Source organism: Salvelinus sp. IW2-2015, linkage group LG18, assembly GCF_002910315.2.
Source record: "Salvelinus sp. IW2-2015 linkage group LG18, ASM291031v2, whole genome shotgun sequence".
Classification (NCBI taxonomy): Eukaryota; Metazoa; Chordata; class Actinopteri; order Salmoniformes; family Salmonidae; genus Salvelinus; species Salvelinus sp. IW2-2015.
The window spans coordinates 15188422-15206363 of NC_036858.1; the positions used below are offsets into that span (position 1 = coordinate 15188422).

Here is a 17942-nt window from a genome sequence, read left to right on the forward strand (position 1 = left end):
CTCAGTAAAGCCTTAAACATAAATTGTCCACAGGAGTGAAATGGGCTACGTCTTGTGCGAATTAACGAGGAGGTGGAACACACCTCAATTCAAACTGTTGTTAGAAAATAAAACTTGTTATAAAATAATTWGAAATTGACAAGTTGAAACATAGCCTATTGATAATATGCAGGCAGCGCGCCTTGGTTTGCGGGCAGTGTGGGTAACTGTCRTGTTAAGTAACAATCACATTTTGGAACAGTGAGAGGATTCTGACATCACGCGCATGAAAAAACTCACGCAGGGGCGACGGTTAGAGATATTTGGAACTCGCACGTGAAAAGGCTAGAGCTGGCCACCCGGCCAAACTGAGCAATCGGGGGAGAAGGGCCTTGGTCAGGGAGGTGACCAAGAACCCGATGATCACTCTGACAGAGCTCCAGAGTTCCTCTTTGGAGATGGGAGAAACTTCCAGAAGGTCAACCATCTCTGTAGCGCTCCACTAATCAGGCCTTTATGGTAGAGTGGCCAGACGGAAGCCAATCCTCAGTAAAAGGCACATGACAGCCCACTTGGAGTGGTYTGATGAAACCAAGATTGAACTCTTTGGCCTGAATGCCAAGCATCACGTCTGGAGGAAACCTGGCACCATCCATACAGTGAAGCATGGTGGTTTCTCAGCGGCAGGGACTGCGACACTAGTCAGGATYGAGGGMAAGATGTACGGAGCAAAGTACAGAGAGATCCTTGATGAAAACCTGCTCCAGAGCGCTCAGGACCTCAGACTGGGGAGAAGGTTCACCTTCCAACGGGACAACGACCCTAAGCACACAGCCAACACAACGCAGGAGTGGCTTCGGGACAAGTCTCTGAATGTTGTTGAGTGGCCCAGTCAGAGCCTGAACTTTAACCCGATCGAACATCTCTGGAGAGACCTTAAAATAGCTGACAGAGCTTGAGAGGATCTGTAGAGAAGAATGGGAGAAACTCCACAAATACAGGTGTGCCAAGCTTGTAGCGTCATACCCAAGAAGACTCTAGGCTGTAATCGCTGCCAAAGGTGCTTCAACAAAGTACTGAGTAAAGAGTCTGAATACTTACATGTATGTAAATGTGATATTTCAGTTTTTTAATTTATTTTACATCTAAAAACTTTTTTTTTTGCTTTGTCATTATGGGGTATGGTGTGTAGATTGATGAGGGGGAAAAACGATTTAATCTGTTTTAGAATAAGGCTGTAACGTAACAAAATGTGGAAAAAGTCAAGGGGTCTGAATAGTTTCTGAATGCACTGTATAGTGTATATGTTACAGTATATGTTTAGTCTGCTCTAGCCTACCACACCACATGTTATTGAATCCCACTTTTGACATTCATGTGTATGCATTTGTCATACTGCTATTGATATATTTAATCATTGTACATATATTCATATTGCAATTTATTAATATTAAAGCAGTTCAAAACTTAATGATGTAATAATAAGAGTCATTTCTCTCTCCCTTCAGAAAAACATAGATACTAATTTACCCACGTGCTGGCCAATCCTTACGAAAGCTAATCAAGATAAGGGTGACAGACTAATGCCAACTGAACTGTCAACTGTCAATCATATCATCTAACTGTACTGTGATTCAATCAATCATCAGTCAATCAAATGTATTAATTTATGAAGCCCTTTTTACACCAGCCCGATGTCGCAAAGTGCTATACAGAAACCCAGCCTAAAACCCCAAACAGCAAGAAATGCGGATGTAGAAGCATGGTGSCTAGGAAAAACTCCCTAGAAAGGCAGGAACCTAGGAAGAAACCTAGAGAGGAACCAGGCTCTGAGGGGTGGCCAGTGTAACCAGGAGGAGAGGCCTCATTTGGGCTCCTGAGTGGCGCAGCGATCTAATGCACTGCATCTCAGTGCTTGAGGCGTCACTACATACCGTGGTTCGATTCCAGGCTGTATCACAACTGTCCGTGATTGGGAGTCTCATACAGCGGCGCACAATTGGCCCAGGGTCGTCTGGGTTAGGGCTTGGCCGGTGTAGGCCGTCATTGTAAATAAGAATTTGTTCTTAACTGACTTGCCTAGTTAAATAAAGGTTAAAKAAAAAAAKAAAAAATGTAACGCAGTAAATTCATCAGGCTTAAGCCATGTTTCAGTCAGGCCAATCACATCAAGATTATGATCAGTGATTAGTTCATTGACTATAACTGCCTTGGAATTGAGGGATCTGACATTAAGTAGCCCTATTTTGAGATGTGAGATATCACAATCTCTTTCAATAATGACAGGAATGGAGGAGGTCTTTATTCCGGTGAGATTGCTAAAGCGAACACCTCCATGTTTAGTTTTGCCCAACCTAGATCGAGGCACAGACACTGTCTCAATGGGGGATAGCTGAGCGGACTCCACTCAACTGGCAGAACAGCCTGCTGCCTGGCTTGCACCCTATCTCATTATGGAGCTAGATGAGTTAGAGCCCTGTTTATGTTCATAGATAAGATGAGAGCACCCCTCCAGCTAGGATGGAGTACGTCACTCATCAGCAGGCCAGGCTGGGTCCTGTTTGTGGGTGAGTCTCAGAATGCGGGCCAATTATCTACAAATTCTATCTTTGGGATGGACAGAAAACAGTTTTCAACCAGCGATTGAGTTGTGAGACTGCTGTATAGCTCATCACTCCCCCTAACTGGGAGGGGACCAGAGACAATTACTCGATGCCGACACATCTTTGTAGCTGATTTACACGCTGAAGCTATGTTGSGCTTGGTGACCTCTGACTGTTTCATCCTAACATCGTTGGTGCCGACGTGGATAACAATATCCCTATACTCTCTACACTCGCCAGTTTTAGCCTTAGCCAGCAGCATCTTCAGATTAGCCTTAACGTCGGTAGCCCTGCCCCCTGGTAAACAGTGTATGATTGCTGGATGATTATTTTTAAATCTAATACTGCGGGTAATGGAGTCGCCAATGACTAGGGTTTTCAATTTGTCAGAGCTAATGGTGGGAGGCTTCGGCGGCTCAGACCCCGTAACGAGTGGAGGAGAGACCAGAGAAGACTTGGCTTCAGACTCGTTGCTTAAAGGGGAGAACCGGTTGAAAGTTTCTGTCGGCTTAATGAGCSACAGCATTTCCTTCCAGAAGCCATGAGAAAGTTGTCCGGCTGCGGGGACTGTGCGAGGGGATTTATACTACTTACTGGTGGCACAGACGCTGTTTCATCCTTTCCTACACTTACATTACCCTTGCCTAACGATTGTGTCTGAAGCTGGGCTTGCAGCGCGGCTATCCTCGCCATTAGGCGATAGTTCTCCTGTATATTATGAGTACAGCGACTGCAATTAGAAGGCATAATGTTAATGTTACTACTTTACTTCGGCCGGTGGAGGTCCTGTAGAACCATGTCTATATAAACCGCCAAGGGTGAAAAAGTTGAATGAAAAAAGTAGAGTGAGGGAAAAATAAAAATATGAAACGGTTATTAAAAATGGAAAAGTAAAAACCGTAAGGTTGGCAGGTGGCAAAGTATCAACAAACCGCACAGCAGCACGGAAACAAGTCCGGAAGTTGTGCATCTGAACAACCTTCCATGTACCATCGCATCGCATTGAACTCCGGGCTGAATTTTTGTACACGTTTTTTTAAGAGTGCTACTGCTAACATTAGCAGTCATTKCCTGTATTTTTCCCCCAATGAATGTGAAATGTAATGCCATATTAAGGGTGGCAGGTRGCCTAGCGGTTTGGAGCCGGCTAGGTGAAACATCTGTAACCCTAATTTCTCCAGGTTTGCTGTCAATAATGGTTGATCCCTGGCTCTGACCCCACTCTCCGAGGGTGTCTCAGGGGGAAGTGGGATATGCAACAAAAAAAGTCAAATTCACACTTGTACATGTKTGAAATAGGACAAATGTAAGCACCCACCTAATTATTATATGTCCCTTGATTTTGAATAATATGAATATGATAAATGCCTTACAGATTTTTGAACCGTCTTACTTTATCAATATAAAAATGTGAAAGCCCTGTTAACGTTTTGTTGTCATTTGATATTTTGCAAAGAGAATATAAACTATTTGAAAAAGTAATGTCTTGAAAAACGGATTTTGTATTCATACATTTTTATGCTGGACAAACGTATTTYTACAAAACTATATTTTCTCGTATCCTTTGTTTGAACATAATATTGTACATAATATTGAGCTTCTGGAATGACCAATGAGAAGTTTAACAGCACACCATATAATAGCTGGGGATATACAAAAAGAGGGACTCCCATTTACAGTATTTGCAAACTTCAGAAGAAGGGTTTTAAGCGCTTTAGATAGAGGAAACGACGCCAAAAAAGAATGGCTCTAATTCTGCATAAAACAGGATTCGAAAAACACCATAATAGCGTTTTCAACCTTTTCCAGGTTAGTGCTCTCAGTCTTCTGCAAGGTGTTGCACAACTCTTGATTAAGTGTGGCAGGTAGCCTAGTGGTTAGAGCGTAGGGCCAGTAACCGAAAGTTTGCTAGATTGAATGCCCCAGCTGTGCAATCCCACATCCCTGAGCTGACAAGGTAAACATCTGTCGTTTTGCCCCTGAACAAGGCACTTAACCCACTGTTCCCAGACCGTCATTGTAAATAAGAATTTGTTCTTAACTAACTTGCCAAGTTAAATAAAATGTAAAAAAAAAAAAAAAAGTCATACTATGTCATGTTTCAGAACACCTTGGTGGCAGCTCAGTGACCACTAGTTTTACTGTTACAAAACACTTCATTTTAACAGTGTGCACATCAGTGTCCCCMGTTTCTTAGCACAAACCTAGATTCTGATCAACTGGGGAATAGCAATAAAATGTCACRGAGGGCAGAGAGGAAGAAAGAGAGAGAACAGCTGTTTTTTTCAAAATGCCTAAGTCACAATCCCACACTCAGCGAAAGAGAGAGACTGCCAAGGGCAGGGAGGGAGGGAGGAAAGGAAGGAGGGAGGAAGAGGGAGCACACAGAGAGCCCACTGTTAGAAGGAAGAAAGGCAGATTGAGTGTCAATGGACAGCGTAGGTAGATTGCCGAACAAATTGTGCAGATTAACCCAGCACAGAAGAACATTTGGGATAGAGATAGAAAGAGAGATTACCACATTAGGATATTGAAGTACAGTAGAGTAGGATAGTGTTGTGACTGAAGGGGCAACAGGCGATTGTGATAGCCAGGACAGAGCAGCCAACCCTGGGAAGATGCTGTGAGGACTCAGGACTAGAGCCAAGTAATGGAGGTTGAGACAGCCAGCAGGCAGACACGATTGGTCAGGTACAGCAATATGGCATCTTTATGATTCATTGAGAAATTAATATGAGATGGTATGTTGAGAACTCTTTTGAGTCTTAATTTGACCAACAAAAAAAACCCCGGACTAGTCATATTTAATTCAGTTCAATTTCAAAAGCAGTTGTATGGTGCTTCTTTACTATAAAAAACTAAAAGACAAACTTAAAATGTACCCAAATGAACTTTTATTATTATTAATTAACATATTTATATTTTGATCAAAAGCCACAGTGCACGATTCATTGTGGGATATTAGTAATTGTAATATCAATAGATAAATGATAAACAGTCGATTAGACAGATAACACCTGTCCTTATTTATTGTGCATCCATTGGTTGACTAAACAGGTGACTCCTCGTGATTTTTGCAATTTTCTCAGTAAATCAAGTGATTCACTGGTTGATCTACAATGCCCTTATTGTATTGATATTGTGTTACAATATGTTTCCTACTGGTATTTTTATAAAGTAATCCATACTCTGTATGAATTCCCAGTAAGGTCATCTGCGTTTTGAAATGTTATGTACTGTATAGTTGGCCTTATATGACCCATTGTTTGYGGTTGAAATTTGTGACCATGGTACTGAACTTATTTTGAGCGAAGCTGAAAAACACTTGATATGTAACAATTGTGTTTAGCCATAAACTAGTTTGTTTGATAGGCTTCAGAGTCATACTACATTATGCTGCCATCCAAAGCCATTTTTTTCCTCTCATTACCGGTAATAAGGCCATTATAAGATGGTCATAAGTTAAGAGGGTCATCACTAGTGTGTTGAGGTTTGAAGGTTACGATTGGTGAACACTGTCAGCATACAAGCGTCTCTGTTAGTGAGATATTGTGTTTAGATGGAAAGAGATGATTTCCTAGCGTGATTTATTCAACATAATCGTTGTCGGCGTTCTCATGATGCTCCCGGGCTCCTTGAGCGCAAGGCTACAAAGCCCGCTCTGTGTGGCACACAAACACTCTGTTTGTCTTCGCTAGCGCTCTTTAGCATTTTCCGTTTCTGTTCCCCAAGCTAGCAAGCGACCCCACCAGGTCAGAAGGAGATTCTCCAAATATTTCACTACACCCACATAAACCCTTGTTGGCTCRGGCCATCATCCCTGACAATGGCTTCTTGTTGTCTTCTCTTACTCCATGTCTCGCTCAATTGTAGTTTGTTGATAGTCGCGTAGATTAATAATGTTACCATTCGGAATAACTGGGGTCTCCCACGACTGTAGCTGTGGAGCTTTCTAGCTAGTAACAGGATTCAGTAACAGTGACATAAYAGAACACACACAAAACGGATGGATTTCCAATGACTTCATCCCTTCCTGCTTCCTTGCCTTCAACATGTTAACCCCATCCCCCTGTCCACCCTTTTTTTATATTCCCTTTTTCCGTCCTCCTCAGCAGTGCAGTCTAGTGCTGCCGTTTTGCGCTCCCCTCGCATGTCTCGCATACCATCTTTGCTTTCTGCGCCATATTGATTTTCACACACTCCCAGAACCCCACCTGCTACCATGGCTAAGCAGCTGTCACCTGTCAGTTTCGCCATGGGACGGCAGGGCCTGTGAGGGCTCAGAATAGAACTCTGTGAGAGAGAGTTGGGGGGAAAAGGGTCGGGCAAGTACACTACGGTACCCCCCCTCATAAGGAACAGAAAGTGGATAACAGTTCGGTATGGATATGTGCTTGTTACATGATACATTTTGTACTTGGGAGCAAATTACATCGTTTTTTTGATGGGAATKAATTGAATGGGAGTAACACACTGTTTGGTTTGTATAGTTGTATAGTTGTATGYAGTAGTGTGTTGGTAATGTTGGTTGGGTCTGGTGAGGCAAGCCCTGTTGAGTACACTCGTTGTTATTGAGAATCAAGTTTAGGCCTACTTATCGCCATTGACTGTAGCTGTTGATTTGTTACTTACCAGTGTTTGTGCTTGCTTGGTGTCTTCTGGTTGGTATTGCCACTGTCAGCTCTTCATAGAAAAGCTGTGTAGTACAAACCATTATGGGCCTCTTGCTGTTATGATCACAGTTAGCCTTTTTTTAGTTAGTGAAGAGAACCTGTACATCTATTGACTATGTAAAATTAGGCATCAACGTATCATTCTTTCATGGCAAATCGTTCATACGGACACTGAAGTGCATACAATTGTTAATCAATGTTTACCTTCCTATCTCCTCTCCTCGCCCTCATCTCTTCTTCCTCTTTTCTTCTCCTTCTCTTCTCTCTCTCTCTTCTCTCTCCCTCTCTCTCTCTCTTCTCTCTCTCTCTCTCTCTCTCTCTCTCTGTATCTTTCTCACAGAATGGAGGACCAGGACAGAATGAGCCATGCCTCAAGTGTGGTCACAATCTCCTCTTTTCCCGTCAGAAGCAAGGTTTGTCTCTCCTGTCCTGAACCACCTCTACCTCTACCTTTGCTTCGTTTTTGTTTAACAAGCTCAATGCTCATTGGCACGACTGAACATCGTGACGCTCAACATTTACGGAGGTTATTTTATCAGCACAGCTATCAATGATCCTCTCTCAAACTCTCACAGGACGGTGATGACAGGGTGCAGACGTTTGGGAAGAGATGTAGAGCGGCTAAGAGAGACCCCAATTGCCCCGTGGTGATAAGAGGTTGGCTCAATAAGAAGGTACTGTTCAGTAAACAGAACATCCTAGATCACGTTTTGATCACTGCACGGTAGCAATTAAACAGGCATTGTTTTGAATGTGGACGTCGGACTTTCGGTAACACTATGTTAAAACTCGTGAATAATCCATGAATGCTTATTAATGTTTATTCATGCTTATAGCTGCTTCAAAACGTGTTTCTACTTGTCATAMATGCTTATGAATTGTAAATCGTGTAATTCTTATAAATGTTTCGTCCCATGTAGGACAGCTCTGGGCTGAAACTGTGGAAGAGAAGGTGGTTTGTCCTGTCTAACTACTGTTTATTCTACTACAAAGGCAAGCGAAGAATACTGTTGTCGTGTGTGTACCTGACATAAATAGTGCAGTTTTCTCCAGCTTTTTTCTCCAGCTTCTCTCATCTCTTTTTCTCTCTCAACTCGTTCTCTTCCAGACAGCAGAGAAGAATCTGTTTTGGGTAGCATCCCGCTACCTAGCTACAACATTCTCTTCTGCACACCRCGAGAATGCAAGAACAGAAAAAACACTTTCAAAGTAAGTAACCYAGTATACGTTCCACTTTTCACTATGTCGACTCTATGTTCAGTATCTGTATGTTTTTATACTGTATACACAGTATATGTGTCTGTGTACACTGTAAAAATAATGTAATAATATGATATTAGGTGGTGCACCAGGGAATGCGCTCCTACTTCTTCAGTGCAGACACTCAGGAGGACATGCTGGGCTGGGTCAGAGCACTCAGTCAGTCCGCCTGTATGGAAGCAGACAGCTCCATCAGCAGGTACCTGTRTAGAGCTCTATTGGACACTTCTTCATCTTTGGATTTCCTTAAATAAAACCTTTACGTAATAATAACAATAATAATAACACAGGACTCAGTTAGAACTGTATTTTATTTTATTATAAAGAGGATATAATCCAGTCATTATGGAATTTTTATTTAAAAAATTATAAATGTATTATCCTTCCTTTTCTCCGTTCTCTCAGGCGTTGCTCGAGTTATCAGGACTTCACGCAGATAGGTGGCAGCAGTGAGTCGGTGGATCTCCCTCATTCCCCCTCTCTCCGTGGTCCCCGTACTGCCGCGCACACCAACACATCACAGAGGAATCCAAGTCAGGTCGCCAGGGGGAGAATGGGGACACCACATTCGGAACCAAGAGGGAGGCGGAGCGTACGACGAAGGTAGAACGGGAGGATTTGCAAGCAGCCTCAGTGCCTAGACATCTGTCACCTGCCACTGTCTCTGTCACCAAGCACATTTAGAAAGTCGCACGATTGTTCTGGGGGAATTGTCTAAGGGGGGGGGTGGTGACTTCTGTGCATTCTGTGCTATTTTGTGTACTTAGCCCATCGCCCAGAACACCCAGCCCAATTGAATTTAGCAGCAGAAGGAGAGACCGGACAGATGAGGATTCCCTCCCCTTCCATTCTGGTCCTAACACACCACCCAAGCCCACAGAATTCATGGGGACAGGTTCTTTGACCCCCAGAGGTCAATTGGGATCGCGACCCCACACACCAGTTGGGCGAGTTGATATTCGACCCCAGGAGGATCCTCCCATGACGCCACAGACCATGTGTTACGCCCCCGTGTCTCCCAAGATGGAGTTTAAATCCGCCCCCCACACTCCAGGGACTGACAGATGGCAAACAATCAACAGGGTGAGGAGGACACGACTCATTGATTTGTGGTGTTATTCTACGACGACACCTGTAAAGGTTTAGATGCCGGGTGGAGAATCAAATAATAGAAGGATTCAATGAGTCCGTGGCGTGTTATTGTTACAAGGTAAAACTAAAACATAGACAAGATAACATAATTAAAGAAGAAGTTAATTAAGGTTGGGATTAAGGTTGGGTTTTTAATTATTTAATTATCTCAATCTCCATGTTGACTTTTTTCCCCCCTAGCCCACGCCTGTATATTCCTCCCTCCACCATACTCCAAGCGGACGAAGAGCTTTTGGAAAGGTACAAAACAGTATGAMTATACACAGAGCGTGCACAACAGAGCGTCATCTCCTTATGAACGGTACACAGTGCATTTGGGGAYGTATTCAAACCCCTTGACTTTTCCCACATGTTATTACGTTACAGCCTTATTCTAAAATGGATTGAATCAAAAAATWAAATCCTCATCAGTCTACACACAATACCCCACAATGGCAAAGCGAAAACAGGTTTTTAGAAATGTTTGCAAATGTAATTAAAAATAAAAGACAGAAATACCTTATTTACGTAAGTCTTCRGACCCTTTGCTATGAGACTCGACATTGAGCTCAGGTGCATCCTGTTTCCATTGATCATCATTGAGATGTTTCTACAACTTGATTGGWGTCCACCTGTGGTCAATTCAATTGATTGGACATGATGTGAAAAGGCACACACCTGTCTATATAAGGTCCCACAGTTGACTACCATGAGGTCGAAGGAATTGTCCGTAGAGCTCCAAGACAGGATTGTGTTGAGGCACAGATCTGGGGAAGGGTACTAAAACATTTCTGCAGCATTGAAGGTCCCCAAGAACCCAGTGGCCTCGATCATTCTTAAATGGAAGAAGTTTGGAACCACCAAGACTCTTCCTAGAGCTGGCCGCACAGCCAAACTGAGCAATCGGGGGAGAAGGGCCTTGGTAAGGAAGGTGACCAAGAACCCGATGGCCAATTGACAGTGTTCCAGAGTTCCTCTGTGGAGATGGGAGAATCTTTCAGAAGGACAACCATCTCTGCAGCGCTCCACCAATCAGGCCTTTATGGTAGAGTGGCCAGATGGAAGCCAATCCTCAGTAAAAGGCACATGACAGCCCGCTTGGAAACAAGATTCTCTAGTCTGATGAAACCAAGATTGAAATCTTTGGCCTGAATACCAAGCATCACATCTGGAGGAAACCTGGCACCATCCCTACGGTGAAGCATGGTGGTGGCAGCATCATGCTGTGGGGATGTTTTTCAGGGTCAGGGACTGGGAGACTAGTCAGAATTGAGGGAAAGATGAATTGGAGCAAAGTACAGAGAGATCCTTAATGAAAACTTGCTCCAGAGCGCTCAGGACCTCATAATGGGGAGAAGGTTCACCTTCCAACAGGACAACGACCCTAAGCACACAGCCAAGACAATGCAGGAGTGGCTTCGGGACAAGTCTCTGAATGTCCTTGAGTGGCCCAGCCAGAGCCCGGACTTGAACCCGATCAAACATCTCTGGAGAGACCTGAAAATAGCTGTGCAGCGACACTCCCCATCCAACCTGACAGAGCTTGAGAGGATCTGCAGAGAAGAATGGGAGAAAATCCCCAAATACAAGTCTGCCAAGCTTGTAGTGTCATACCCAAGAAGACTCAAGGCTGTAATCGCTGCCAAAGTTGCTTCCACAATTGAGTAAAGTGTCTGAATACTTATGTAAATGTCATATTTCACTTTTTAAAATTTTGAATACACTTGCAAAAATGTCTAAAACATGTTTTTACTTTGTCATTATGGAGTATTGTGTGTAGATTGATGAGAAATAAATTGTATTTAATTCATTTCAGAATAAGGCTGTAACGTAACAAAATGTGGAAAAAGTCAAGGGGTCGGAATACTTTCCGAATGCACTGTACATCAACATAGAATATACTGTACACTGTCTGTACACAGAGAGTTAAAACATACCTACAGTATGTAATTGTAATAACATTATAATTCCTCATAGTGCATTTACAGGAAAATAATTGTATAACTTGATTGTAAAACCTATTTGTATAACCATCATTATTAGCATATAGACTTTCTATAATAAGCCATGTTATTGTATATTGCCTGTATATCTCAATATTCTTAATTACGTATTGTATTGTATATATTTTTGCCCTGTTTCTCTATTCAGAGCTACTCCACAGGGGGAAAAACAGACTTATTGCCCCCTTTACCCCCATCTTCAAGAGATCCCCATGTTCCTCACCCCCCACACCACCACCATCACCACCACCATCACCATCGCAGCCATATGTCTGTCTGTCTGCTACCGCCACCTATGGTACAACCCGTCTGTCTGTGGTCTGTCTGTCTGTGGTCTGTGTTTGACTCGCTTTTTATGTTGTTACTTGCTAATGTTGTGTTTTGTCTGTAGCACTTTAGATGACAATATACCATAGACTTGTAATTTAGTACCTGCACTGCTGATAAGTTATACCAATAATGACACTCGACTTGCACGTACTTAGGGGAACACTTACATGTTCAGTACTATTGAAGAGATAGTTGTATATTCCCCAGAGTCAGATGAACTAGTGGATACCATTTTTGCGCATTTGCTAGTTTACGTGAAATTACTAGAGGTCTATGGAACAGCTAGCATCCTAGAGAGATGTTTGCCGTTTGTCCGTCCTGTTGTCTAGCTACTGGCGAGTGAGTCCAATAACTGTAAACTGTCTTGTCTAGTGAAAGCCTTTGCGTTCTGTATTTGTCTATTTTCTCAATCTCTGTTCGTCACATACGTTGTTTGACAATTATGTGTTTTCTGTTGTTCGTGCCACATGTAGCTAGCTACAATTTTGGCAAAATGAGGCTGTCGTAGCTTCCGTGTGTTCAGATCAATGTGCTGTTGGTGATTATGAAATGAATTGCCGACTACACTCTGTTGAGGTCAAAGGGTGTGTTTCAACACCATTGCATTTCTGCAAAGGAGAATAATGGCAGTAGCCATACAGCCTGTTTTGTCATGCACTATAAAGCATGTATCAATGACGGTGGAGTTCATGGGCAAAGTCATTTCATAATAATTGAACTTAGAGACATACTATATCTGAACGTATATCTGGTCTCTAAAATATTTCGATGTTTTGTGTAGCATTACGAGACGATGGCTCTACAAAACACAAAAAGAAAACACTCCCTCAAGCAAACTTGATTCAAACCCAAACACGTACACACAAACAAGGATATTCTTCACCTAAGATGCCCTGTTATTCAAGCTGGAAGTCAGCGCATTTGGGTACACTTTCTAATGTACACGCATACATTCCATTATTCACAAGGAACTCATACGTGATACCTTGTGCGATTTGGGATTTCATTCGAGTTATAGGAGGAAGTGTATCAAAATCAGTATGAAAATCGAATTGGTTAGGTCATGAGCTGTCATGAACTCTCTGCTTACAGTCTTCCAAGTCCGAGCTGTTCAAAGAGAGAGAGACGCCGCCACCCATCAGGCCTCTTGAGAGTGAAACAGATGTAAGAATATTTTGTATTTGTGCCCTTTAATGAAATGCAGTCAATATATCCTTCTTATTGTTTCACTGATTTCTATATTGTATTTTGTCACTAATTGAACCATAGCCGCAGGGAGTAGAGGTGCTGACGAATCATAAATCWTTTTTTTTTTTAAATGTATGTCCACAAAATGTGTAAACTAGGCCTTTATTACTCCTGTATTAGTGGAGAAAAAAACTCGTCAGCACCTCCCCATCCCGTTGTAAAAAAATATTCCTCAGCACCCCCCCTCCATATTGAACTGTGTTTGATTGATTAACTGTTTTTTTGATTGTGTTAGGCTGTGCTGACTAGACTGTGTGGGTGTGACAAGCTTCTCCAGTCTCTCTCTCTAGAGCTGGCCCATCTACAAGTTGACAAGGTCAGTCCCTTCAGCTTACAGTTGCCTGTCCATAGCATACACATTGTTCTCACTTTTCTACTCTACAACAATAGTGCATATTGTTGTTATTCACTCAACACTTCACACACACTTTGTCTTGACTTCACCTTGACTTTGACTTGACTGTGTAGTCAATGGCTTAATCTGGTGACATTTTCCATTATAGCACCTATTGTCGCACCCCAAACTTCTACCTTTGGAAGCTTCTACAATCCTTCCGTGTATTACGACGGTGTGGTATGTATTGTGCAAACTTTTTCACCCTTCCCATCTCTCCCTCTCTTATAGGACAGTGTCCAGTGCGCCTTAGAGATGACCAGGCTGCAACTGGACGAGTGGAGGAAGCAAGGACTCCGAGGACAGGAAGGAGCACTCACCCAGAAGGCTTTGCTCCAGGAAGAACTGGTCACTATCCGAGCAAGGATGTGTGACGTCTCATTGGTGATGGAGCTGATACCTTTTTTTTTTAACGAATTGTTTATGATTTTATAATGTACTAGTGTTAAACAAAAAATGTTCATTGATATCCACATCAGCAAGATCGTATTATGAATGTCAACTTGATTTCTTAACCCCTAATTGAAGTACATTTGTTTACTTTTTTGGTACAGGAAATGGATAGAGTGTGGAGCCAGTATGAGAGGATGGAGAGCGAGCTGTCTGTGTTCAGATCACACCTGCAGCACGTCTGTAATTTCGGGATGCCACAAGTATAAACTCCTCGSTTTTGTGACACTTCACAGATTCTCTTGTTCTCTTATAACATTTATATTATTGCAATGTTCTTGAATTGGATTTAGTACACTGCAACTCATAAAATGTGTCCCATACCCATAAGGGTCGGTTTCACCCACATGAGGTATATTCCTGACGGGTCCCCGCGACATTCTGAAATTCAATTTTTGTCCCCGTCCAGTTTTATTATTTCACAGTAATACAAAAAGCACCGCCAGCATGCWTTTAAACCARACATTTTGRGAAAGACGAAATACACAATRATTGCCTGATGATCTTCCYTCTGCTTTCCTRAACTTTCCAACACATGTCTGATGCATTTCAGTCACTTCAAAAGAAAACTTCATTCAGACTGAAATTTGCCATAACCTGATTAGACAGATATTTGTGTTATTTATAAGGCCAGATTGAAAAMGTTTCATCAAAACATTTGTACACATTGTTTCGGATACCACCGATGTGTCCCAAAATAGACAGTACAATAGTGTGACGGTCCATCTTATCACTATCATAAAAACTAATAYGTGTTAATAGGGTAGTGACATAATACAGAAAACACGTAGTATTCAGAGGAATGTACTGTACTGCAGCATTGGAAAGGTCTGCCACAYCTGGTTCTCACCATCCCTAAAAAGTACTTATCAATCAAAGCACTAATAAAGATGCTTGTTAAACCTGATAGACYGACGTCATCGCAAAATGCAGGCTAAATCACACGACTCGGCCAAGAACTCCTCCTTCTGAGCACGTTATTTGACGATGTGCTGASGGTACGAAACTAGCCTACATGTTGTTCCAGGGCTAAGGTGTTTCAATGGGTGTTTTTGAAGGGACCCAATAAAATGTCATTGTCACTTTTTTCAACTTCTATTTTCCCATGTACCCTGAAAGAAGTCTATGGGGCCAGGAAAAAAAACTGTCATCCACGGCTTTGTTTTGTTTCAAAAGCCACGGCTAACTTGGGGACAAAAAAAATAGATAGGGGCAAGCTCACCGTGTTCAACGTTGCAYGAACCAAATCAACTCAAAGACTTGGTTTGAGGTTAATTAGAATTGATTTGGCCTTTGAATTACGTTTGACCTAGTTCGGTCTTTCATCAATCATCGACATTGTTAATATTGTCAAATTTCAATCAATCAATCAAATGTATTTATGAAGCCCTTTTTACATCAGCCGGTGTCACAAAGTGCTGTACAGAAACCCAGCCTAAAACCCCAAACAGCAAGCAATGCAGATGTAGAACGCTGGGAAAAACTCCCTAGAAAGGCCAGAACCTAGGAAGAAACCTTAATTATTAAACATGTTTAATAATGATATCTTACCTAGCTTGATGAATGTGGCCATTTTTGTTGTTCTAAAAACAACTGGTTAGAAGGGCCATGGTTTTTGTTAAATTGTGTAGAAAAACCAAAGTTCCTCTCACCCTTGTCCCTCCTCAGGAGCAGTCCCAGGCCCAGAGAGAGCTGTGGATGATGGACGACATCCTCTCTGGACTCAGGGTCAACAGGGATAACTTCCGGGTCCTGCTGGGCTTCCAGATGCACACAGGTAACTGTCAGAAACACTCCTACTTTGTCTGAACATTTCCTCATATTGCTCATGCTTAGGAATGAATAAGGTATGTACACATTGAAAGAGGGAGCAACCAGAGGCAGATATATAGAGATACCGTGTACAGTATGGCTCTTGTATCAACTTATTCTCTTCACCTCGTGTGTGTCTTTTCTCAGTTCCCACAGGAGTATTCCAGAAGTCATCCTCCCACCCGGGGACCCCTGGATCTCCAACAGAGAGGATGCCGAGTGGATTGCCAACGGTACAGTACGACTACCATACTACAATACCAGTGTCCTAGTAAGTTACTATAGTGCTGTGGAATGATACCAATACAGAGTGGGGTCTCTGCACTCTGTCAATTTATCCAAAGGGATATTGGATCAGGCTTATGATTCAATGTTCTCATACGGGCGCTGTTGGTGTAATGATACCAAACAATAAGCTTTGATTGGTTAATGATGTTTATGATTTTGTCAGGGGGTGGAATCAGAGCCTCCGGCCCGCCCCCCTTTACCCCAGGAGCTCCAAGACACCAATCAGGGAAGAGACCAGGGGCATGTGTGGACGGATCCGAATTACGAGGTGAGTATAGAGAGAGACATAGGTTGCATCCGGATTTTCTACCCTTGTCCCAAATTGGGCACTTGCACTCCATTTTGTAGATCTAGCAATAGTGGAAACTCCCTCCGGGATCTCTGTGTATGTACTCCAGGGCATTTACGGTGGCCCAGGAGATCCATTGTACAGAAGAGGAAACAGCCAATCTGATCTCCATGGTGACAGGACACAGAGAGAGACATCAGGTAGCTAGTATGATATGGGGTTTACGACTATGTCTATGACTATCAAGTACTTGAACTACCTATCTACACTCTTAGGGGGAAAAAAGGTGCTATCTAGAACCTAAAAAGGGTTCTTCGGCTGTCCCCAATAGGAGAACACCTTTGAAGAACCCTTTTTTAATTCCAGGTAGAAGCCTTTTCGGTTCTATGTAGAACCATTTCCACAGAGGGGTAATACCTGGAACCCAAAATGGTTCTACCTGGAACCAAAAAGGGTTCTCCTATGGGGACTAGCCGAAGAACACTTTTGGAATCCTTTTTCTAAGAGTGTATCGGTATGGTATAACTATGGCAAACAGCAGCATAGACTTAATGGTTATTTAATTGCCTTGGAGACAATCATCCCTTCTGATGGTGGTCCATTGTACTGTATTTTCTTTGTCAGGTTTTCTTCATGTTATCAATTACTATTTCTTATACACTCCTTTTCCCTCACTCCCTCGATCTCTGTCACCCACAGAATCTCAGTCTAGTTCAAGATGGTCCACACCAGACACCACAAATAAAGTAAGATTGTCTAATTAATCTACGTCTCCACCATCTGCACCTTTTTCAAATGCAAATCACTTGATGGAATACGAATACAGTAACTGAAAGGTTAAAAAATATATATTCAAAGCCAAATTCAAAAACAAGGTAGCAAGTTGACTCTTATTGTCATGAGTTTTGCCCTGGAGGTAGGACTGGGTGGTTTACGCTTGATGTGCCAGCTGCCAAGTCAAAATGGGCTACATCGATAAATTCATGAAAACAAAAATGATCTTTTTAGTCTTAATATAAGGTTAGACATTACGGTTAGCAGTGTGGTTAAGGTTTACATTTACATTTTAGTCATTTAGCAGACGCTTTTATCCAGAACGACTTACAGTAGTGAGTGTACACATTTTTCATACTATTTCATGTTGGTCCCCTGTTGGATTCAAACCCTCAACCCTGGCGTTGCAAGCGCCATGATTTTAAACCTTGTGGTTAAGGTTAGGTTTAAAATAAGATTGTATGACTTCGCGGTTGTGCCAGCTAGTGACAACTCTGCAGAGCTTCCTTCAGCACATGAGTCATCTCAGTAAATGCCAAACTGCATTTTCTTATTGTCTTGATCAGATTCCATACAATTAGGGCATGTTGCAATATCCCTGACAGTCAACAGAGGGAAGCAGAGACACACGGCTCTGTGGTTCTCGCTGTAGTTTTCCTCTCTCTCTCTCTCTCTCTCTCTCTCTCTCTCTCTCTCTCTCTCTCTCTC

At 42.5% G+C, this 17942-nt stretch overlaps 1 protein-coding gene across 4 annotated transcripts; it reads left to right on the forward strand.

Annotated features, from left to right (window-relative positions):
- Positions 1–4974: 4974 nt before the first annotated feature.
- On the forward strand, positions 4975–17328 carry si:ch211-234p6.5 (pleckstrin homology domain-containing family A member 4). Of its 4 annotated transcripts, none has more exons than XM_024006755.2 (19): positions 4975–5273; positions 7596–7668; positions 7831–7929; positions 8176–8248; positions 8364–8464; positions 8596–8714; positions 8921–9118; positions 9283–9598; positions 9848–9907; positions 11798–11947; positions 13072–13143; positions 13463–13543; positions 13853–14005; positions 14176–14274; positions 15740–15848; positions 16031–16116; positions 16335–16439; positions 16570–16660; positions 17160–17328. In XM_024006755.2, the coding sequence occupies exons 1-19, from the start codon at positions 5233–5235 to the stop codon at positions 17222–17224; spliced, it is 2091 nt and encodes a 696-aa protein (XP_023862523.1). In that variant the 5' UTR covers positions 4975–5232; the 3' UTR covers positions 17225–17328. The 4 variants fall into 4 exon arrangements, with proteins under 4 accessions (XP_023862523.1, XP_023862526.1, XP_023862524.1 ...); XM_024006756.2 differs by lacking the exon at positions 4975–5273 and adding an exon at positions 6889–6962 and having other exon boundaries at positions 17160–17326; XM_024006757.2 differs by lacking the exon at positions 4975–5273 and adding an exon at positions 6978–7062 and having other exon boundaries at positions 17160–17327.
- Positions 17329–17942: the final 614 nt, after the last annotated feature.